This window comes from Tachypleus tridentatus, chromosome 8, assembly GCF_004210375.1.
Source record: "Tachypleus tridentatus isolate NWPU-2018 chromosome 8, ASM421037v1, whole genome shotgun sequence".
Lineage (NCBI taxonomy): Eukaryota > Metazoa > Arthropoda > Merostomata > Xiphosura > Limulidae > Tachypleus > Tachypleus tridentatus.
Window position 1 is genome coordinate 79,036,623 of NC_134832.1, and position 25,437 is coordinate 79,062,059.

Sequence of the window (25,437 nt, forward strand, 5' to 3'; positions counted from 1 at the left end):
ATGACAGAAATGGACCGTTTCTTCTTGCTCAATCTAAACAAGCTGACATCCTGTTAGGTTTGTTAGTGAAAAAAGTTAAAGGGTTCATTACCCTTCGAAGGATTTATATAGTACGTGCTTATAGAATTATTTTGTTTGTTTTCATTTGTGATAAAAAAGGGATTTCAATAAATCCTTGTAACTGCTTCATAGAATCTACTTTTAGACTAGAAATATATGGTTGTACAGTATACTTAAACATGCATTATTGTACAAAAACTTTACAAAAAATCGATCCCCCAATGGCTCGCGATAAATATGAAGGCTTATAACGTTAAAACCTGTGTTTCGATACATGCGGTGGGCATAGCACAAACTACCATTGCGTAGCTTTGTTCTTCACGGAAAACAAAAAACAGACAAATCGATATATAATTTTAAAAATAATTGTCTAAATCATGTATTAGATTATTTGGTATTTCAGAGACCTATAGATTAATTTATATCATTAGAGTTATACGTCAATCAAAATATGTCCCTAATGCTTTGTTGTTTCTGCATAAAGGACAAATCACTCTAACACCAAAACTGAGAAATATGTTTTTTATTCCCATTTGAAACTTTGGTAGGAATTTTGATCATAGCAAACTTTTAATTTTTTTTTGGGGGGGGAGATGATTAATCGCCCTTTTGCGAAATATCTGAGCAAATGGCGTGAGTATCGTGCGTTCTTAAAAACTTATGCTTGAGGCAATAATATTTTTAAAGCCTTTCTTAGCGTGGGAAAGAGCTTGCAGCTAAGTTGAAAACTTGTTAGAGAAAATGAGGAAGTATCGAACGTTGGGTAGGCTGTTGTCAGAATCCATACACAATATTAGTTTACGGTTTTGTTATTTCACTTAGGATGCAAAGAGACGATGGATGTAACCATGATAAGTCACCAAAATGTGTTTTTTTGTCGAGACTGTAATCAATGGATTTTGACTAGTTCCTACACCTATGGTCTAGTGAAGTCAACGTGGTAAGTACAATAGCAGCGATAAGGTGTTCCATGGGGTAGGTCTAAAGAATTAAAATAAACACGAAGTCGTGACGCTTGCGTTCATAGTGGTGGTTCGAATAACCGGATTACGTTAAGAAATACACCAGGTTTAATACAAGTACTGTACTTCAAAGCTCTTAGACTATAAAATTAAGTCCGAGACTTAAGCAAGTTCTAGTGTTTCAGAAGAACTACTTAAACTATAATATCTTCGGCACCTACAGACTCTGACAGCGAAACAGACATACACGAACTCTAAAGTTATCCAAAAAGGGCATATTACTATTATAGCCTATCCAATTTTGTTATTAGCGTTCTTAAATTAAAAAGTACTTGCAAATAAATCAAATTTTATGTTATACACGAAACAAAATAAATGCATCTATTACCATTAATAGCTTTTCGTAAAAGGAAAAAAAAACTATTTAGTACAGAGTGATACCACCTAAAGATGGCAATGAACGAGACGTCGCAATCAAATAAACATAAATATATTTTCGACTCCTTTGTGTTGGAACTTCTCTTTTTTAATAAAGGTATTATTCGTTTATTGATATAAATGAGACTAGAATAGTGTAGTGTTGATTTATGTAATTTTGAAAGTCTAACTCTTAAGAATACATGTTGTTCAACTCAAGTTACAAATGCCTATCAATTTCACACTGATCGAGCACGACCCAGTGCTGTACTTGTACTCTTGGTTTGTAGTTAAGCACAAAATTGCTGTGCTGCGAAATCAGATTTTTGAGTTATAAGTCCGCAAATATGGGTTGGAATCACTAGACTCGAGGAGGAGAGGGGGGGTAATTATTTGCATAGCTGTAAAGCTGAGCTTCTATGGTTCGCATCTAGTAGGCGACAAAAAATTTTTAACGTTGCACTCCACAATTTAGGGGCATGGGTTTCTTTTATCAGTGACGGTTAAATCCAACTATTTGGTCATGTACGAGGTAGCAGAAGGTACGTTCCCTTTAGTCTTACCACTTTAAAATGTAGGATGGCTAACGAAGCCATACAAACACGTCAAACTGTAATTAATCTCAACCAGTTATTGTTTTAGCCGTAAAGCTGTTTTCATAGAACCTATAAAATTATTTCTTACCCATAAAACATTATTATAAAATAGCGAAATGTATTTATTTTATTATTACCACGGCACATTTGTGATAGGGACAACTCAGAGTACAGAGACGGCGTGTTATATGAATATGTTGCATTCAAGTTTCTGCGACCAGCCATGCTCAATCTGACAAATATGAAACTTGATAATATAGCCTTTTAACGTAATTTCCATCACAAAAGGTTCCATCGTGAGGTTTTTATGTCTAAAGGACACCGTTCCTCTCTGATCGATTTCCATAGACCATGCAGTAAACAAAGATGACTGTTACCTATCAACCATTTCAAAAGTTCAATCGCAGAGAAATTCATTGGCGCTATACCCAGCATCTTGACTGCTATGTCTTTGTGTGATCTGATAAGATATTTTTAATCTTTCAGCTCTTTGACTTGTAAATAAAAATGTTATCATGGTTAATCCGTATCTTGGTGGCCTCGTTTTCCAGCGGTGATCCTTCTTGGTTATGTTGTGTACTATCGTCTAAGATACGTAGATAGTCTTTGTGTTCGTGAACTCTTACTTATTACAAGACACTTAACTTTGTTCATCCTACCAGTAAGACGACCTATTGAGGGTCACTCGATTGTCCATATTCCTATGTTTTCGAATGCCATTGCGTACAGAAGATGTCCCCGTCTTGGAAATGATAAATAACCAAACTAAACACATCTTTATGATCTGGGCGTATAAATAATTTGCTTCTGAAAAGACCTTTACATACGTCAAAAAAAGAAAGATCAGTTTTCAAAGGTATCATATTACCTATATAATGCCATGCAGTGTCAAAATGTAGTAATTATACATACCATTCTACCACGACTTTACAACAACTATGGTTGTCACGCCACTCACTGTATTGCAAATTTATACTCATTTTAATATAACGTATTCAACGTTTTGTAGAATAAGTTTATTTATCTTTAAGGATTTTAATAGCATTTCATTTCATTTTCTTTATTATCATAAAATATTTAGCTTAAAGCCATCCAGTTAAAAAAAATAGGGATATAAATGAAATTAAAAGCTGTTCTTTGTTTTATCTGTGTAACGGATTTACTTTTATGCATTTATTGTAATATCAATATTTATTTTAGTTGAATGCATGTAACGTGTACTGTTAAATGTGTATTGGGGAAGTCCCACCTGTTCTTTATATTTGCATAAGATCTTCGAAAATAAGAACCAACAATGTATGATGTACGAGGGCTGTTCAAAAAATACGCGGACTGTTTGAATTGCGCGGCTCCAGTTGGTTCCAGGAGAATCCGCTTGATGTCGCTAGGTTTGCACAGATCAGCTGATTACGACGCCATTTTACGATTGCAGATATCTTCATTTGTGTATTAGCTACGCGGTTTTAAGTGAAGTGCAATTTTTTCGTTTGGCGGATTTCAGAATGAATGACCTGAAGGAGCAACAACTTGCTGTGAAATTTTGTGTTAAACTTGGAAAATCTGCGACTGAAACTTTTGCTATGCTTAACACGGCTTACGGTGATGTTGCTATGAAGCGTACGGCATGTTTCAAGTGGCATGAACGTTTTAAGGATGGTCGACAGTCCATTGAAGATGATGAGCGTCCTGGACGTCCTTCCACGTCAACTGACGACCCACACGTCGACAAAATCAACACCCTGGTGCGGGCAAATCGACTGTCTGACAGGGAGCTTGCTGAAGAGTGTGGGATATCAGTTGGATCTTGTTACGAGATTTTGACCGAAAATTGAAGATGCACCACGTTGCTGCGAAATTCAGCCCTCAGAACTCGTGAATTTTGGCCAAACACTCGATCACTGTTCTTCCCCTACTCACTTGACCTTGCTCCTTGCGATTTTTTCTTGTTCCCCAAACTCAAAAGACCCTTGAAAGGAAGAAGATTTGAGACGATTCCCGAGATTAAGGCAAATGCGACGAAGGAGCTGGAGGACATTACAAAAGAAGCGTACCAGGACTGTTTCAACAAGTGGAAATACCGTTGGGATAAGTGTGTGCGTTGGGGATGAGAGTACTTTGAAGGGGTCCCAGACCTGTAACTTCTAAATAAAGAACATTTTGTTTTATGACGTCAGTCCGCGTAATTTTTGAACAGCCCTCGTATGTCAAATACTAGTGATTGTCATTATTGTTGCCAATTAAAATTACACTTTCCGGCTACTTTAAAATCTTAATACGAATTTACGTAACATAATAAATTGAAGACTCGTCCAAGGTAAATTATAATACGTAATACCTGTTATCCCACAAAGTTATGTTACTTCGCTTAATGAATTTAATCTGTAACTGGCAATGTTAAACATTAATTGGTTTTGATATCATTCTTTTAGGATGGAAAAACAAAACAAACATTATAAAACTAAAATGATTTAAGTAGAATAAGTATACGTGCTGTCTTCCGTTAATTATGTTAATATTGTATTATAATACAATTAACACGATTAATAGCATTTTTTGACAATTTTAAGCTTAAAATATAACAGTTTCTGGTAAATATTATATTTATAACCCAAACAGTTTATAACTATTTTAAATGTTGAACGACATTATTTTTGTATAGGCGCAACAGAGACATTGATTATAAAATATTTTCAGTAAAATAAAATAAAAAATAAAAATTTCATTAATCCCTTTGGATAATACATTTAACTTAAAAGCATAAAAAGTAGCTCTACGAAGCATTAATTGTAATTTCACTTTAGAGGGACGCTTTGTATAGACTAATAAATTAACATGTCACAAATATTAAGAAAGCTTTTCATCTGAGAAATATTTTTAAATGATATAAAATCCAGGAACACCACATTTCCGAAAAGGGGAGTTTTTAATTTAATCCTGATGTATAGCATAAGATAGTCTAACTGGAAGTTTCTCTTCCAATTTTGTTTTGTAATGAACGTTATCATTGATTTTAAGAGTTACTAATTAAGCTGATTTCATACTAGAAGAATAATAAAAACATTTTTAAATGTAAAATGATGTAAGAATGTCTTGAGTAAAATGAATTCAAATCATGAACCACCATCGTGGTTCATAATAGGGATCGCATGGGATTACACAAAACCCACATAGAATGTTCAGGCAAAATTACCTTAAACGGTAAAATTTCAGTTAAAACACCACTTTAAATCTTTACTATTGACGACTAGGGGTGTACACAAATAAAAGTGCACAAAATTCACCCATGCTAGATTTACAAGGAGAATAAAATCCTCTTAGAGGTCTTTTTGTAATTATTCTTATTCTCTTGTCAACCTACAACTGCTTGGTATCTTACACCCAAACCTTTTGTAGGATACTAAACAAAGTACTTCGAAGGTGGTCCGGCATGGCCAGGTGGGTTAAGGTGTTCGACTTGTTATCTGAGGGCCGCGGGTTCGAATCCCCATCGCACCAAACATGCTTGCCCTTTAAGCCGTGGGGGTGTTATAATGTTACGGTCAATCCCACTATTCGTTGGTAAAAGAGTAGCTCAAGAGTTAGCTATAGGTGGTGATGACTAGCTGCCTTCCCTCTAGTCTTGCACTGCTAAATTAGGGACAGCTAGAGCAGATCGCCCTTGAGTAGCTTTGCGCGAAATAAAAAAAAACAAAAACTTCGAAGGTCGTAGAGATATTGAAAAGTTAAACAGTTTCTTTTGTATTTTACGTAAACTAAAATCATCATAATTTTAGTGTAGAAGATGTTATCATTACCACTTGAAGATAGTTGTTTTACAGATATGTGGTGTTCCTTTAAAAAGCTTAAAAATGAAACTGGAGCTCCCAGCCAATAATACATGAACATTATATGAGAGTAACAAGCAGATACTCAATGTTTTGTATACTTTGCAATAGGTGTCTTTAGGGAGATAACCCCTTTGCTTTTCTGATCTGAGTAACGAAATTTTCAGGTTTACTCATTTTCCAGAAATTTCCAGGTAGATTCAGTGCTGAGTAGCTGATAGAGAATTTTCTCGAACTTACAAGAATTTTCAAGAATGTTGCAGAACTTATGAGAATTTTCAAGAACCTTTTAGAATTTTCTAGAGCTTTCCATAGTAATATATATATATACATACTACTTCAGTTTAGTCCTAGCTGTCTAAGTGAACGCATAAAACTATCTGATTTTATCAGAGATGGCATCAAGAAGCTGTAAGCTGTAAGTATGTGACAGCGTCTGCTAAAATGTGTGAAGTCTACAAGGCATATTTCGACATGCCTGTCGGGTGTTCAAGACAAACCCTGGGCATCTCATTTTACCTGTAAGCACTGCAAAAAGACTCTGGAAGGTAAGACGGACAATTTTTGCTTGCTTGAATAGTAAGATTTTATATTAAACAAATTTTCGACCTTTTAAAATTTAAATATCTTTCGGTGCACCTCAAAGAGGAATACAACCGCTAGAAGCCGTGAAGTATGATGAGTATGGTTGGAAGGTTATCGGAGACTTCAAAATGGTAGTATTCCTCATGGGTCTCCAACGAGGCTTACCAAGTTTCCCTGTTATCTTTGCCTTTGGGACACCGCAACGCACTACAACAGGAAGAACTGGCCACACAGATCAAGTTCTCCTTGGGTAGGCACAATGTTAAGTGTGAACCAATAGTGGACCTCCAGAAAGTGTTGTTTCCACCATTGCACATACAATTGGGTCTAAGAAGCTTAGTAGATAGAGAAAGAAAGCTCGGGGCAGCTTTGTCATAGTAGTTGGGAGTTTCTTGGGCAATCACAAGGCCGAAAATTATGTGGAACTGGTTGAGGCTCTGGTGAATAACTACGGCCTGAAAGTCCATATCCTTGACGCTCATCTTGATAAATTCAAAGAAAATATGAGAGCATACGCAGAGGAGAAAGGCGAGCGCTTTCACCAAGATCTACTAGACTTTGAACGCTGCTGCCAAGAAACGTCTTACGAAAACATGATGGGAGACTATGTTTTGGGACTGATACGTGAAAGTGATTTACATCACAGTCGCAAATCTCGAAAAACTGCTCACTTCTAAACATTTGTGTATACCTTTAGTATAAATACGTGTAAATCTTGATTCATATGTTGTTTTATTCGACCTTATGTATATGAAAATGTACAAATCTGCCCGTTTTACATAGGAAATAAATTAATTTTGAATTTCATTATCCAAGCCACAAAAGCAAAGTTTGAAGGGAATAATAGCCATTTTTTGTACTTTTACAACATAAGCAATTAAGAAATAACACATAATATCTAGGAACACTATTTGTGTTACATTGTGTAATATAATACATTGCACACAACTTCTATGACTGCTGCTGAACATTGTTTAACGCAGGTAATAACTCTTAATGAAGGGATATTTTTCCTTGTTTCTAAATTTTACTAATGGAGGTAATTTCATTCAGTTATAACCGTCTAATGAAGAACGTTTCATAGCTACCATAACTTCTGGGATGTTTTTACATATCTAATCACTTATAATAGTGAATTGTCACTACTAACTACTTATAATGGTCGTTTCGCATAACTACAGCTGTTGATGGAGGATGTTTCAAACCTGTGATAGCTGCTAATAAGCATAATTTCACACAGTACTGATAATTAGGATCGTTTTATAAATTAATAGCTTCTAATGAGGGTCATTTCATACGTTACTGATAATTAAGTTCATTTCACACAAGTACTAGCTTTACAAAGAAACAACAAAAGTTGACTCAAGTAAATATATAAAACTACATAATAAACACCGTATCTGTTTCATGTTCAAATATCCAGTTGAATAGAGGGAGGCAAACCAAGCAGTAAGTGATCTTTATTAAAATATTTTTATCAGTTTCTGTTTCTCTAATAACGGATGATGTGTTATGTGAGAAAGATAAAATTTGTAGAACAAATAGAAATTTTAAACTTGTGGATTAGCGATTCCCAGGTTTTAAACTTGTGGATTAGGGATTCCCAGATTTTCGAAAACATTGCAGTTTGTTTCAGGTAATATTTTTATCAGGTTACTAAGTTAGGTTGTAATATTATAAACAAATATAAGATAAACAGTTAATGCGTGTTATCACTAATCGGTTACCAATTGCCAGTAAAAAATCCTATGAATTGTTGAATCTTCTATTTTTGTGCCATCACTTTCTTTTAGACTTTAATTGCATTATCATTAAAATCGAAAACTAAACATAATACAGAAAAGACAACATACTTTATTTTCCAATTGTAGCTTTTAATTTTTTCTCATATTCATGAACTGGAACTATCATTTTGATGGAGAGTAGTAAAACTATTGTGCTCCGGAGATAGTATCTCAGATGACGAACATCAAACAAGTATTACAGCATGATTCTTTTATTGCAATGTGCAGCGTTATGATAACCTCCAAACAGATAGTATCACGCCGATTGTAGAAGTTGGAATTCACATTATGTTACTGCCTGACGAACTTTGTACAAGTAGTACAACACGATTTGCGATTTGGTATACATGCTATCATAGACGACTTTGGTGGTCGCGTTTGTCGTGCCCAGCATGATATACTATTTCTGTGTCAACGTTTATTGTTCTCTATGTCTTGAAGTTTTGTTTTTACATTGAACAACTTAGCATTTGTTTTATATGACAAACGTACTTGCAAACTAGCACTCCACCCAATAGCCTTCGTTTGTATTTATGTGCATATCATGTTCTTACAAAGCAGTACTTCATCCAGTTGATGGTTTTCAGACGCCCTACGATTAGTGAAGGTTTATTTGTTGGATTTTGCACAAAGGTATTTGATGGCTATTCGCACTATCCGTCCATAATTTTTAAATATTAAATTAGAAGGAAGGCTGCTAGTCAACATTACTCACCACCAACTCTTGTCAGATCAAGTAGTAGAATGTAGACAGTCACTCTTATAACGCATCCCAACAAAATCACTTGACAGTAATGCTCATTGTTCAGAGCTCAAAAAGTAATGAATGCAACTTTGTGACCCTTCTATGTATTGCTGCAGACCATTGTAACCCTGTTCAAACTTGAATTTTACTCTCAGACGCAATAAGCAGATACTCGTCTGTTAGTTCCCTGGTGGAACAGCGATAAGTCTTCACATTTACAGTTCTAAACTTAGGGGTTTGATTACCCTAAGTAAGAACAGCAAATAGCCAGATGTGGTTTTGCTATAAGGAAACCCGCATTCGCCTGTTATATTTCATCTTTGTCTTCAACCTGGTTCGCCAAACAACGTAATTCCTAGTTTCGCCAAAATTTTGCCTGAGATGTTTGATGCAGTAGTGATCGTCTGAAACTGACCATTCTTGCAGAAACAACTAGTTCCTCTCACGATCCACTAGCCAAACGTGTGTTCTTATGCCACTTTTGTGAACCACAGGTTGCATTTGTATTGAACTAGACAACAAAAATGCTGTTAAAAATCACCCTCAACTTGCAGTACCATAACTGTGGTTTACTGATCTATTTTTGATATTATGAGAAGTGGCAATTAGTTCAAAATACCTCTTTTTGGAATTGATGATAATCTTTGTTAAGAGCTACATCTTCCTTTGATGTTGTGATGCTTCCAGGAGCATATGTGTCTTTTGTGTACTTCTTTGACCTCTCTTCTACCTCTTTAACATGTTCATTAGAAAATCATGAAAATACCATTTTTATTTCAAATTAAATGAACCAAGTTCTTATCACAGCATAAAAATACATCTTTAGTATGCTCTGTGGTAGTCCTTGTTTGCGAGAATAAAAACGCAAATATACATTACACTCACAAAAATTAGGAAGTTTAACAGAATATGGTCATGATATGATCAAGTGGTTAAATGATTTAGGTAATGACGAAAGTGTAAGACGTAGTATTTATGTACTGAAATTCATAATACTTAAAACGATATTGAACATCAATACAAGCTAATCTTAATTCTTGATAGTAAACTATCTTCTATTGGCTATTACCAACGAACTACTGACCAGCTAGATATCAAGATATTTAGTTAGGATCTAACCTACAAAACCAGTCCACTAACCTAACATAATACACAAAACTGTGAGTCGTTCCACTTCCTTTGGCCTATCTTAACAGTGTTTGGGAGTAGAAACTACGAGTATTTCTGTCACATCGTTCTGAAGTAGGAGGCTGTGCCAGTAAATGGATGCAAACTGTTAATAACACAAGCAGAGAATTGTAACATGAATGTACATAACCTGCGAAAGTTGCATGGTGAGTTATGAGTAAAGGAAGTTGAGCTCTATTGTTGCTATCAACCACAATGTCATGGTTTATAGTGTGCGTTGCATCTAGTGCTCCTGAGAGCACTATAGCAAAAGGTTCTTCTTGCTTTACAAAACGCAAACAATTGAGGACAGAAACATGCTAGCTACACTTGTTTTATTCTTTTAGCTTTCAGCAGCAGTTCCTTTGGCTACTTTCGTGTCGAGGTGTTATCATTGATTTGAACAGTGAATTGTATGTGTTACTTGAGAATAAACTAGTAACGACGAGGTAAACTACTACGAATACTAAGTAGATCTTTTCCAAAGGATAGCCCAGGATGCTAGTAATGTATTTCTAAAGACTAGGAAGGCCATCAGCACATAGCTTTTGCCATTGACTATTTCGTAAAGGTGGCTAAAACTTGTCTATTGTAATACATGAGCAGAATCTGTAATTGATGTTTGACAGAGCACATGGTAACACTGTTTAGTGCACTGGAAAAGATCTACATAAACCAAGAAGCTAATATCAGTAGCAAATTGTACTCTCAGTTGTACAAAGTATTGGGTGTGATGAAGTCACGCACTTACCCTTATCACACTTGATATAATGGTTTAGTTGAATGAGTAATCCAAACTAAAGTGTATGCTTGCCAAGTTTTTGTATTTTCAACCAAATTCTCTAGGATGAGCATTGAATGTATATTATAACGCAAAGCCATTAAACAAAGGTCTATTGCCTATTCATCAAACATGCCCATGTTCAAAGAAAAATATCTCCAGTCTATTAACATGATTTATGTTCCCCCACACACAGAGTAGATGTCCCACAATGTACACGGGAATACATGTAGTGATTAAAGTTTACATTTGTTCATATACACAAGTTTGTCCATCAAAAGCTAGAAAAAGCTACCGAATGTTGGAAGAAGTGTTACAACAGAATGATGAATGAGCAAATGTACCAGTGTAAAGGAAGAATCTCGCATCCTTCCGAGCAGATCTATATCTCCTGTTCAAGCATATTGATCTATTAATGTACTAGTTGCAGCGTACGAGAGCCATGAAAAGTGTGTGGAACTCATTGATAAGCTGGGTCTATACATCACAAATGAACCTTTTATGACTGAGTTCGAGACCAATAAATCAGAGGAGGACGATGGTATTATATAAAGTCATGACAACTCATCTTTTGAGAAGGAAGAAAGTGAAAATACTTATCTGGTTGTCCGCAACCAAGACGGAAAAGAATTGTTGAAATTAGAGCTGAAAGACAGCTCAGACATTTGGCCAAGCCAGCAGTACTGGCCTCTTGATCGATGTGAGTGAGACTGATATTGACTTTATGAGCTAGGACAATCACTTTTTGAAGGATCACTACTGAAAGAAAGTGGCAATTTGTTGATTATAACATTAGTGTGACTGAGAGGGATTGTCATTTTATACCTTATAAGCAGTAATGTAGTTTCTCTAACAACTATATGTGCTATATATCAGATGGTTACTGCTTACTTTACTTCTTAAACTAGAATGGTTGTGCGATTGAACTACTAGTGACTAAACGAGCTTTGTGACCCTTGCTGTTTATTCTGCTGATTGAGTTGTCTGACATGAAATATTTTCCAACTTTTTGAGAGAATCATTCACCTGATCAAGATAAATGAATGGAACATGCCACCTTGTCTTCACTAGATTTTTACCATCTGAATAAAAATAATGTATAGCAATTCTACATGAAGCGAGGGCGTTATATTTCCTGAGTGCATGTTGTTGTACAGTAGTAACGAATATTAAATACGGCTGAAGAAACGTTAACTGAAAAGTCTCAGTTTGACTGAATTTGCCAACGATTATTTATTTTATGTCTGGAAAGGAAAATTAGTTTAGAGCAAGAACTCATAGATGGCAGCACATATCAAACTGCTGCTACTCAGTCTAGTTTCAGAAAATAGCCCGAGAAGATTACCAAAATAACTTCCATGAAGCCAGAGGCGGTATATAAAAAGAAACTAGAATATGTGACAATGTGTAATTATGGTATATTTATAACGTACTACATGTAAATGTAAGTATATGTGTGTGGTCTTATATACATATATGAACACTGCATAAAAGTCATTAATAAAAGTTGTGTAACAATAATGGATCAGTTCCACAAAGAACACAAATATGAGCAAAAAGTGCATATGTTTGTTTTGTTTTTTGAATTTCGCGCACAGCTACTCGAGAGCTATCTGTGCTAGCCGTCCCTAATTTAGTAGTGTAAGACTAGAGGGAAGGTAGCTAGTCATCACCACCCACCACCTACTCTTGGGCTACTCTTTTACCAACGAATAGTGGGATTGACCGTCACATTATAACGCCCCATGGCTGAAAGGGCGAGCATGTTTGGTGCGATCGACAAGTGCATATAAACAAATGATTTGATCTGAGTATTAAGACTCTATGATATGAAGTTAAGTGTGAATACTGACTTAAAAATACTTATTAAAATACTTAGTGAACCTGTTATTTTCATTAATATTAGTAAAGAGTTTTCAATCTTGAAATTGAGACATTTGACAGGTTCTGCATTTTGATGGAAAAATAAGGGTAACAAAGAAAATTACACTTCCTGAGAGAAAACTCTGTTTTCCCTTATTTTTCTTGTTAACATGAGTGCAAAATATTTGGATTTGGTCAAATTGAAATACTTATAAGTGCGTGAAGTTATTAAAAGTAAATGAAATTCCCGGGCAGTAGCAAAGAAATCGTAACAAATGTAATGTTGATGAAACTTTGTAGATTGGACGGAAACTCTCTGTTGTTTCGTTTTGGCCCGGAAGACAAAAGGTGGAAGACTTTCAAAACGACGTCCCCTATACTTGTGTCTCCACAACAGTCAGTTGCTAACCATTCTACAAAGTTTTATCATGAATACTCTGCCTAAACAATCTATCAAGGAAATGTAATGTTGATATACCCATGATTGTGATACATGATTGATAATATTGTAACACAGTCTTACCGATTATTTTCTTTCTTGATACTGTTAATAACAAGATGCCGTTATAATGTATCAGAGGAATGGTAACAAGTAACATCCACGCAGTGAAAATTTGAAGTAGCACCCCAAACCAGTACTATACATATAACTGGAAAGAGAATATAACCATTGATGACGGATTACAACGATTAAAGTAAGATTTGGAGTCGTCTCATATAGATCAGTTTGTTTATAGACACCAGTTTTGCAGTCTCAGCCCTCATTCTTTCTTACTAGAACTAACTATCAGTCCCACTATTCGTAGCCCAAGAATTGGTGATGAGTAGCTGCCTTCCTTCCAGTCTTATACTGCTAAATTAGACACGGCCAGCACAGATAGTTCTCGTGCAGCTACAAGAAGTACATTCTGTCCTTGTTACAACCGTGTTAAGAGAGAGGAAAGAAGCTGGGTTAAAGAATAAGCAGGTTTGGCTGTTGTCTGGCAAGAAACACAGGAGACAGCATGAATAAATTATTGGTTTCGCGGTAATCCAATAAAACTAGGAATCAGAAAATCTACAGACTTTAGAGATATATTTTATATAGGTTTATATATAGTGTATATATGTATGGGCAAGGGTATGTTTTTGTGGCCCAGTAAGGTAAAATATTCATGTTCTGGATTTAGAACAGGTGTGGACAAATTAAGGCTAGCATGCCGGAACCATCCGTCTGACATTTCTATCCTGCCATGACTCCCGACAATTGTGGAATGAGCGTAATAAAGTCTGTATACAATCGATATTAGGGTAATTTAACTAATATGGTAGAAATTTAGGGCCTGCAATGACTGATCAAAATTCGTGGAGTGGCTCCGGTGCAAAAAATTACTGCTCACCTCTGGTTTAGAATGAATTGGATAAGAGGAATACGTTTCAAAGGAGGCAAGCCAGTCTAAACAACTCACGGTTCCAGAAAAAGGGGAATGTTCAGTGTCCATAAATATACATACACTGTATTATGTCTTCAAATTAATGAACAGTGTTGCACAATGTATAACACGTCAAGTCCAATAATTTTATTTCATCTTTCAAATCTGGTTAATTTTAACTCATTTCAACGTTACTTCACAACTTAAGATGGCGGTCCTCCCGTTATATAGCAAGTCTACTTAACAGAGGTATCGCTTAGGTACTAGCATACGGGGCTCGCGTCCCTATTCTGTTTGATGTTGCTTTGAATATCCAGTTGGTGTCTTGGAAAATCAGAATAGTAAAGTATGATCCATATCATACTAAAACGCCAAAAATCCCCACGCCTATGGGCCTGATTTCTGAATCTATTTTAGCACTAGCAATGCCTCTGCTACTTAATATTATTAGAGGATATTAGTTCTACCTGAAAATGTCCAACCTACATGCTTTATATATGCTTTAAATAAAACGATTTAAATAATATCAAGACTTGTGAAAACAACTTGCAACAATGAATTGCTTGATGTTTAACAGAGTTTGTAATGTGTTCAGCATGTTGAGAATTATATTTCCCAAATATCGAAATATTACGTGAATAAATAACTTGCATATGTGATGTTGATGAAACTATGAACAAACCCGCGACCCTCGGATTTCGAGTCGAACGCCTTACCGGGCCCATGGAATAATAGACGAAAATCTTATTTTTGTGTGGTTTATATATATTGTTATAGATATTGAAAAAATGTTTTTATCCTTCCCCAAAAAAATACAGTAAAATTTCAACTACTGTCATAGTTTAGATTCCTTAGCATATTTAGGACTCCATTGGAAAAAATAAATATTGTCATGGAAATTGTACATTAGATGTTATTGACATCTTATTTGTGTACATTAAGTACTAAGTGAACGTTACTTTAATGTTTTGTATAATATCTCATTCAAACTAAACTGAATTCATGAAAATACTTATTATTCTATGGAGAAATCGCCTTCATAATGTATACTTGGCTCTTTAAATACATAATCCGTAAGTAAAATAAACATGGAGTAGTAAATTATTATTATCAAAAGGAAGACACCAATCTCAACGAAAATGTATATTTTATAAAAACAGGTTAATAAAATCGTTGTTTTCTATCACGATATAAAATAACTGTGTTTACTTAATAACTTAATGTCTTTTCTGTATGAAACTTTACCAATCAAGCTTGTTGTTGAACGATTGTGAAATACACGCAACAGACGAAAGTACTGCACGCAGGAAACTCTTATTTAAGGTTATACGCCTTCAAGATGTGAATCCAAAGTGTAATTTTTCACACTTCACCCATCTGAGAAGGAAGAGTCATTTGCCGTCTTGTGACCTGACATTGAGAAACGGAAGAGCATATTATATTGTTAAATGATGTGAAACAATGGATTAAGTAAAGCCTAATATTGGTGATAAAACATCACGCTAGGCTGCACTTATCTGGAATATGCAATGTTCTTTGTCACGAATATTAGACCTGTTACTATTTTGGTACTTTATAATGTACGAAAACAATATCACTTTATTATTTTTGAGATATGTTATTTTTGCGCTACTAAAAATAATATGCATTGCACCATTATCGTAAAATATATTTCGGATATATATTTGAAATATATATATATATATATATATGTAGATTATACATATATCAAGATATAATGAACAGTGTATTTCTTCTTAACAGTAGACTAAACAGTGTTACAGGCTCGTATGTGTCATAATAATATAAACTACAAAGATACCGGGCCTGGCATGGTCAAGCGCGTTAAGGCGTGCGACTCGTAATCTGAGGGTCGCGGGTTCGCATCCCCGTCGCGCCAAACATGCTCGCCCTTTCAACCGTGGAGGCGTTATAAGGTGACAGTAAATCCCACTATTCGTTGGTAAAAAAGTAGCCCAAGAGTTGGCGTGATGATCACTAGCTGCCTTCCCTCTAGTCTTCCAGTGCTAAATTAGGGACGGCTATCACAGATAGCCCTCAATAGCTTTGTGCAAAATTCACAAACAAACAAAACAATACAAAGATATGACAAACGTATCATTTAATATTTCACAGCGACTTGTTCAAGTTTGTGTTAAGGAACACAAATGAAAGGTCCGCCATGCTCACCCTTTCATCCGTGGGGGCATTCTAATGTGATGGTCATTTCTATTATTCGTTAGTAAAAGAGTAACCCAAGAGTTGACGGTGATTGGTGATGACTAGCTTCTAGTCTTTCTATAGTAAATTACGGACAGCTACCGCTGTTGTTCCTTGTGTAGCTTTGCGCAAAATTCAAAGCAAACAAACACAATATACTATTTGTCATGGAGGAAGAGATCTTGTGCACCAGACCCTTCTGGGTATTTAAAAAAAATTCAACATAACCAAATACCCACAACGAAGAAGCGAGGCGAACGATGATCTACTAATTGTATCGAGCTGTCACAGGATGTTTTAACGCAAAACAGTAATTCATTCATTGTTCAAAGTTGAAGTATATATAAAAAAACACTCGTTATTACGTTATACAATTTGTTAATGATTTAATTGATGATTTAATTTAGAAGTTAAATAACTGTCGATATGTAACCAGTTTATAATATTTGCCAACAGCATTGATGTACAAATTTATTTTCTAATACAAATAAAATTTAATATACAAACAATAACACAATTTGCAAAAACGGATATTACAAATAAAGATTTATGTACATAAATTTTACTAACTTAGAAACAATACTGAGTTCTCTATCTGGTATGAAACTTCCCCGGTATCTTATAGATGGTTTACGATGTACAAATTAATCTTAAATTGATGTAGATGCGATCAACTCACTTAACATGGAACTAACTAACTCCGCGTTCTTCGCTGGTCACAAGCCGTTTATAGATTACGTTATCCACCGCTGAAGTTATATAATGTTATCTTAAAAATACTCCGATGTGAATCCGTCGGAGCTGAAATAAGTTTCACAAATCTAGTCAGTATTCGTACGTATACAATCTTATTCAATTGTGCACCATGTTGGATTTAGTTAGTTTTCAAGTTGTTTCACGACTGACTAGAAAAGTACGCAGGCCTCAAACAGTACAGCGGCATTTCTGCGGATTTAGAACGTATTTCAAAACCCGTAGTGGGCAGAGAGCAGATAGTCCATTACGCAGCTTTATGTTGAACTTCGATCAAACAAAGGAGCACTCAGTCTATCTCAAACATCGGTCACGCAGCATTGGTAATATTGGGCTTGGCTAAAAAGATACAAAAGTTTCTCCGTTGTTAACGCGGACGTGAACCATTATTGACAGCAAAATAGTCTACATGTCTCTACTAGATCAGTTTTTACTGATTTATAGATAGAAAATAGTTTTTTTTCTATAAAACAACACATTTTACTTACCGTGTATTAGGTATATTACGTATTAAGCTGTGATGAATAAGGGTAATGAAACATGCATCTTGTCCCTTTACTCACAGTGGCAGAATTTCTTCATGGAATGGTTGCAATAATAAACACAAGTTCCTAATTTTCTTGTATGTTTTTTTCTTCAAATATTCTTGCAAATGTTTAGTGTTTACATGTTTGTAGGTATTTATATATTAAAGATATGCTTTCCTCTTCCAGTGACTATCAGCAATCAGTAGTTAGTGGGTAATTTTCGATAATTTCTTATGAATTTTACGCTTTTGTTTAAACTTACAGGTTCGTAATACAAGCCGATAATTGTGTATTTAAGTAATTTACACATATTGATGCGTATTTATCCCTCGAAGATTACCGCGAAATATTGCTGAATGGGTAAATATGACCGCTGGTGAGATGAGAGGCCATACAGTCGAGGGGAAGGGCGGGGATCTAAAGAGCAAAGATTACTTTCTCACGGCTAGGGTTGCCCTCGAGACGAGTGGGTTGTTTGCATCATCGGTAGGCTAGGTCGGAGGACGTCAACTGCTTGGTCTCCGTGCACCTGATACAGACAAAACGTGTGCGCATGATCTCTGAATGGAAATGAAACTTCCTTTATGAAGTACTCCCAGCAATATACATAAATAGTTTTACGGCACAGAAATACCATCTACTTACAAGATAACGTTACTTTCTGAAATCGCCAGTCGTTTTCAAAAGCTTCTTTATTTTTAAGGGCAAATATACACAACTGGCTATCTGTATTATGCTACCGAGGTATCGGAAACCGATTTTAGTGTTATAAGCTCTCAGACTTACCGCTTGATCAGTGAAACTTTTCAAATGTTAAAAAACTAGCCGACGTTTTGGCATATCTCTGAAAAAGGATCTAGGACTATGTTTTATATATTAATACATATGTATTTCATACATTTATGAAATAAGATGTTGCAACGGTCTAAAATAACATGATACTACAGCAAAAAATTAATTTATTAAACTGTAGTAACACTTGAAATATAATTGACGGTGATGGAAAACTATCACGTCAGAGAAGGGTAACCAAAGAGTTGACGGCAGGTGCAGTTGAATTGCTGCTTTCCCTCTAGTAGTTCAAAATTAAGGTCGGCTGTACACAGTCAGGAGTTAAAGGTCAAACAGGGAAAAGAAACGCCAAATGTAATAATAAAACTGAGTTTATTTAGTTATAGTTAAGCACAAAGGCACACAGAAATATTTATGCTTGCTTACCACAGGTATCGAAACACGATTTCTAGCGTTCTATGTCGTAGAAATACCACTGTGCCACTGGTTGACATAAATACTCAGAGAAGACGATGGTTTTGTAATAAGATTTTAAACATCTTGACACATGAGAAATCATATTTTTGAAAATTTTCTTCAAATAATTCTACATCAGGTTATAATTCTGTTCAGTAACGATTTTTTATAATTATCGTCTTCTTGTTTTTCTCTAAAAGATTTAAATACTTTACTAATTACCAGCTCTTCGAACTTTTCATGCTGTTTATCAGAAAATTTTAATTTTTCCGATGTATGTGTTTGTGCCTGTTATTCTTTGAAGTAAACTAAATTTAGCAATTGTGCAAATAAAACTAAATACAGTATGTATTCTTTTCCGTATATCTTATTTACTTGTATTCCTATGAAACACCAATAATTATGAGATGTCTAATTTTTTACAGTGTATACACATGTAGATACCCTCCAGTGGCTTAATGCTAAGTCTTCAGAATTATAACTTTAAAAATCAAGTTTTGATAGCCGTTGTGAACAGGGCATAGATAGCTCACTGTGTAACATTGTATTTAATAACAGTCACATGAAACGACGCATTTCTCATCTTTTTACGCAAACTGTACGCGAGAATGTTATTTGTTTTCATACTTGAGCCCTAAAATCGACTTCACCTCTGTGTAGTCATCTCCAGCTGAGTAAGAGGTAATATTACGAATTACAGTCTTAAAATATACGGTTCCATTCCTCGCGGGAAAACACAGCGTAAATAGCACACTGTGCAGCTTTGCACTAATAAAAAAAAAACAACCGTCCAAACAATCTATGTAATTTTCATTTATTTTCTGAAAAATAAATAGTTTTATAGTGAAAATTCAAATTAAAATGTTTGTCTTCATAAAAAAAAGCTAACTTGAATTAGTGATTAAAAAAACGGCAAACAAACTAAACTTTATTGAAGCTAAATACCTGAGGTGTGTAATGCCAAAGCATTAAGCGCGTCATGTCTTTAATGGCGTTTGATCGTTGTGTGCGATCTGGGGAGAGGTCAGGTTCACTCACACCTCTTCCTCCTTCCTTCACTGTTGTTCATAATGCTATATGGTCATTCGTGAAGTTAATGAACACTAGTGTTAAACATTAGATTGGAACATTGATTCTAATTCCGTTTTCAGGGCCGTCACTACTTATTGTATGTAATGCTATTTTACTTCTTTTTCTACTTTGGTTGAATGTACCCGCAAACAGTTCCTCAGCGAAACGTCGCTTTTCCACTTGAAATTATTATAAATATTTTTAATACATAAATTACTGTAAACATCTAAGTGATATGTTAATATCCAATATAGGTGGTCTTTTTTCATATAGTAAAAGTTTAGTAAGAGAGGTATATATGATTGTTATCGTCATGTATAATATAACGCTCTATAGCTGTTAATGAATCATTTTAATATACATTTTTATTAAAGTAACCTACGAACCTGTCTTTAATTAGATGTTTGTGTGTTTATACATAATACTTATATTGTTGTTGTAGATACTCTGAAGGCTGTCGTATGTAGTTTCTTTATGTGTGTGGGTGTTGTATTAGATCAGACAGGACAAGTATATTCCATAACTGGTGTAGTGTATTGTTTGTAAATGTTGAGTGTTTTCTGGTGCGACTCCTCTGATTTTGCTTGTTAATCTAATGTAGTTTGTAAATGTTGATGATGTTTTCTGGTGCGACTCCTCTGATTTTGCTTGTTAATCTAATGTAGTTTGTAAATGTTGATGATGTTTTCTGGTGCGACTCCTCTGATTTTGCTTGTTAATCTAATGTAGTTTGTAATTTTGCTTGTTAATCTAATGTAGTTTGTAAATGTTGATGATGTTTTCTGGTGCGACTCCTCTGATTTTGCTTGTTAATCTTAATGTAGTTTGCTCGTTCTTATACTTTATTCCTCATTTTGGTTCCGTTCCATGTTAATTTTGAATCATAACTTTTACCCCAAAAAATTACCGATATGAAAACATTTAGAATAGCTCTTTATAATTCAGGCAGATTTTTTAATATTTTGATAGATTTTGAAAAAAAAATAAGGGTTTATTTTAGAAACGTTTATTTTTATTCTATGTTTTAGACAGTTTTCATCAATTTGGTCAAGAACTGGCTGTAAATTTGTAGCTGCAATCTTCAAAATCGATAATCGTCTGCAAATTGTGATGTTAAACTAAAATTTGTTCATTTAATGGTATGTTGGTTACATACATGATGAAGAATGTAGGCTAACTACCCTCTTCCTGCCTCCAGTAGGTGTCGTCTACATTTACTCTGCATTTTCTGTTTTTAAGAAGCTAGTCAAGTTAAAGGTCAAAAGTAGTTCGTGCAGGTCTCGAATAGTGATTCATCTGATTAGAGATGTCAGTGCTAACGCTGTTGGAATAGTAACATTTATTCGGTTCAAATCTTAGCATAGTATTTACTAATACATTTAATTAGGAGTTGAGTACAAGCTGTTGAATATGACTTTATCAAAATAAAACGTATGCGTTAACTAAACTATAAAGGATACTGACTCTGAATGATGATGGAATGCAGAACACAGACATGTAGAACATACCTATTATGATACGGAACTGTACACGCAAAGGCTTTGTCTATTCTAAAGGCATCGCCCTCAAATTGCCTATACACATTTCGAATGGCATAAGTATGGATTTTCAACCATTTGAATTCAACATAAGGTATACTAAAATAGTTTATTTACACTATTTGAAACTATACCAAATAATTTCCAGTACATAACTTCAATACAATTTGATAACATTTTCAGTGAAAAATCTTTGTGTCAATGATACGTACAAATAACTGGAACAATGACAAAAAGGTTGGAGTTCTCTTACACATTAAAATGTATCTTATCTCTTATGTATGTACCAAGAACGGGAAATACACAAAATAAATCATTATAAATGGCTGGTCTTATAAATATTCACTGTTACAGAAGAGGTGATAATGTAAAATTACCTTGCAGTATCTCATCCTCACTAATTTCTTATCTGTTGTTATTTCTCCTCAAGTGCGGACGTATTTCAGACTTTGCTGATATTATTCATATCAGAGTTGAATGTCACGTATAATCAGGCCCCGCATGGCCAGGTGGTTAAGACATGCGACTTGTAATCTGAGGGTCGCGGGTTCGAATCCCTCTCACATCGAACATACTAGTCCTTTCAGCCATTGGGGCGCTGTAATGTAACGCTCAATCCCACTATTCGTTAGTAAAAGAGTAGCCTAAGAGTTGGCGGTGAATGGTGATGACTAGCTTCCCTTCCTCTAGTCTTACACTGCCAAATTAGGGACGGCTAGAGCAGATAGTTCTCTAGAAGCTGTGCGTGAAATTCAAAAACAAGCTAACAGTAGGTGTAAACCTTATCTGTTGTACGTAAGAACGTGGTTTGCAATGATTTGTCATTTGTCGCACGTATAATAAAATACTATTCATTGACCGATAGAAAATAAAATGTGTATGAGTCATTTTTGTTGATTTAACCATGGGCTTATGTGTTTCCCCTTCATAATAAATGAAATATTGTATACATTGTGAATCACGTCAAGCGTGAGAAATCTTGGAATAACAAAATACTAATGTCAAGGGTCAGAGGTGAAAAAGAAGCTTATAAACATTCATTACTAGATGGACACACTAGCCTGTGGTGACTCACTAGGATAACAAAAGAAAGAGTACTAGACAGTAAATACATAATAAAATGCTCTCCAATGGCTGACCCCAAGCTTGAGGATTTGTACGTTAAAACTCGGGGTTCAATAGTAGTACTAGACGCAGCCCGTCGTATAATTTTTCTGTTGAAGCACAAACAAACTTAATGGATTTATTACGTATACATATGTGAAAATAATTCTTTAGAATATTCACAGTTATTATCTGATAACGCGAGAACAGACCTTTCATATTCATGAAAAATTATGAATTTGGCTCCAGAAAGAATAAGGTTTTCTTCCTAGTAGCGTTTATATCATTTGGTTTCTTGTTGGAGATTTTTTGATACTGTGTTATGGCAACTACGAATTACTAAGCATATTTACCAATAGATCCTTTCGGAGAAGAAACTTTTTATTAGTTTATAATTCATCATTTGGGATCAAATTTGATATATGAGGATGACATACACGGAATTCCTGTGTCGAGATTGATGTATTGCCACAGGAATCTTTGTAACTTATAAAGAACACTTAGAGGTATTAAGAACATTAAAATAAGAAACCAAAATTATTATAAATTAGAAAATTTTCAAGACATCACTGTATAATACCCGATTATACGTACTGTCTATGTTCACATTGTCTAAGTCAGGCGAAATAAGGAATCTTAACCAGTTGACTCGAAAATGACATGGTTTTAATTTACAAGAAGTATACATGTAGCAGACCCATTTTGAAGTGCTTGACCAAAAACATTTTACAAGTTGTTATTGTAACATATATATTGTTTTTATTCAAACATTGGTTTAAGTGTCTCAGGTGGGTCAGCTTTAGCGCTTGAAGTCCGTAGTTTGATTCCAGTTGCGTAGCTTTCCACTAAGCTACAACTACATGATTTAAGAAGTTAATAAAAGCGGATTGTGTGTGATAATACGAGGGCTGTTATTATCAAACATAATTATCTAAGATGGCGCTACAATTAGCCTTGCTTAGACAGCTTCTGGACATAGTGAAGAATTAGGATTAAACAGCAATGGCGCTAGCATTCAATATTTTGTATAATTTTCATCCGTTACTTGGCAAAAATATGACAACTTATTAAAAGGTCTTCTCAGGTAATGAATGAAGCTGTCAAAAAGAATTAACGACGTTTCTTCCACAGAAGATTGTGAAGAAATGAACTTATTGAGCTGCATATATTTCGTTGCCCATTACACAACAGGTGAATATGTTATTTTAAAATAAATTTAGGGCTTTACTTTGTCTCCATTGCTGTTCATGCTCCTTCTAACCGCAGGGCATCTTGACGCTAGTCCTCCAGTACAGTTTCCATTGCAAAAAGTTTCCGTCGTAAAGCTGACAAGTCAGAAGCATATTAGTACTCTCTGTAGGCTTTCCATAAGCCATGCAGATGTAGTGTACGAGGAGAGCGGTTTCCAGAGCCTTGTTTAACAGTTGAGTTACACATAAATTCAAAGAAACCACATCGATGTCTTGACCACTCTGCATGTCAAATAACGTGAATACCCCTTTCATTCTCCAACTGCTTGAAGTATGCAATGGTTAAAAAGATATCTCGTGGAATCAGTTTGTGTACACGTGATATGTATCGATTTTCAAACGAGAACTTTGTCTGTGCTTCGTAGTGTTAACTGAAATATTTGGACGGCTTTTGCCACGGATTTTTATATTCTTGGATACTCACTTATAACAAAACGCCACATTATACTACCACTGCTGGAATACAGTTGTTTCCAGGTCTCTATCTAGATGGTTCTGGTGCGACAAATTGATCATTATTCCTTTGCTCTAAACCATCATTAAGTAGAATGGATATTCTCATCTCGATAATTATAAATCTCTCATCTTACCACCTTCTTATTATATGAGTGTACGAATATTTTGCGTATTTTCATAAATACCTTTCACAAAAGTGATCAGTTTTCGATCAAAATATCAAAATGTAGTTCTGATATATCACGTTTCATCAATTGTGATTGTCATGTGACTTGCTATTTGTGCAGTCTAATCCAAATAATTTTTAGTATAGATTGCCTAACTATTTTGAAAAATTGTTGTAAATCGTCTAAGTCAGGTCGTTCAATATTAGAAAGGAAGTTTTTTTTTTTAAATGACTCAAACCTATCAACTGCTATAAGATCACAGCTTTTAATATACAGATTTCTGGCTTAAAGACAAAAGCAGTAAATATGAGATTTTGAAACAAACTGTTTAAATAATTTTTAATATTTCTTAATATTTCTAAAAATATCGAACACTTTGTTTACTTTAATTCACAGTGTAGTGGTGATTGTCCGAGAAAACAAATATAAAGCAATATCGTAAAATGCTCTTGTAAAAGTATTTAAATACTGAATCAGTAAAAGTGTTAAGATCATAATTTTTTTAAGTTTAAAATTTCACAGTTATCTAACATTTCATTATGTATCTTAGAAAGTTTAAAAGTTGACATAATTAATATAGATCGAAGAGATTTATAGTGTTTTAACAAAAATTAATAAAACATTTTGATATGAATAAAGTTTTCAATGAAAACAGTTTGGAGAAAAAATTCCAATTATTGAAATATACGTATATTTAGTTCTGATGTTACTAATACTATTCTGGTAATTAATAATAAGAGGAACCCACAAAGAAATATTAAGAATATAAAAACAATACAAGAAAATTATTACAAATTAAAACATTACTGTATAATACCTGATTAATTAACTGTGCTACGAAGTTAAGGGTCGTTAGGTTAATGTTTGTCATATTTCGCAGATGTTACTTACCAAAAGGGCCCCGCAT

The 25,437-nt window shown here is 34.6% G+C and overlaps 1 protein-coding gene across 2 annotated transcripts in view; it reads left to right on the forward strand.

Moving 5' to 3' along the window:
* The first annotated feature begins 775 nt into the window (after positions 1-775).
* Positions 776-25,437, forward strand: part of LOC143222754 (uncharacterized) — a 75,951-nt gene continuing 51,289 nt past the window's right edge. For both annotated transcript variants that reach the window (XM_076449699.1, XM_076449698.1), the window contains exon 1: positions 776-1,000. In XM_076449699.1, coding sequence (XP_076305814.1) covers positions 897-1,000 — 104 coding nt within the window. In that variant the 5' untranslated portion in view covers positions 776-896. The remainder of the gene's footprint in view (positions 1,001-25,437) is intronic.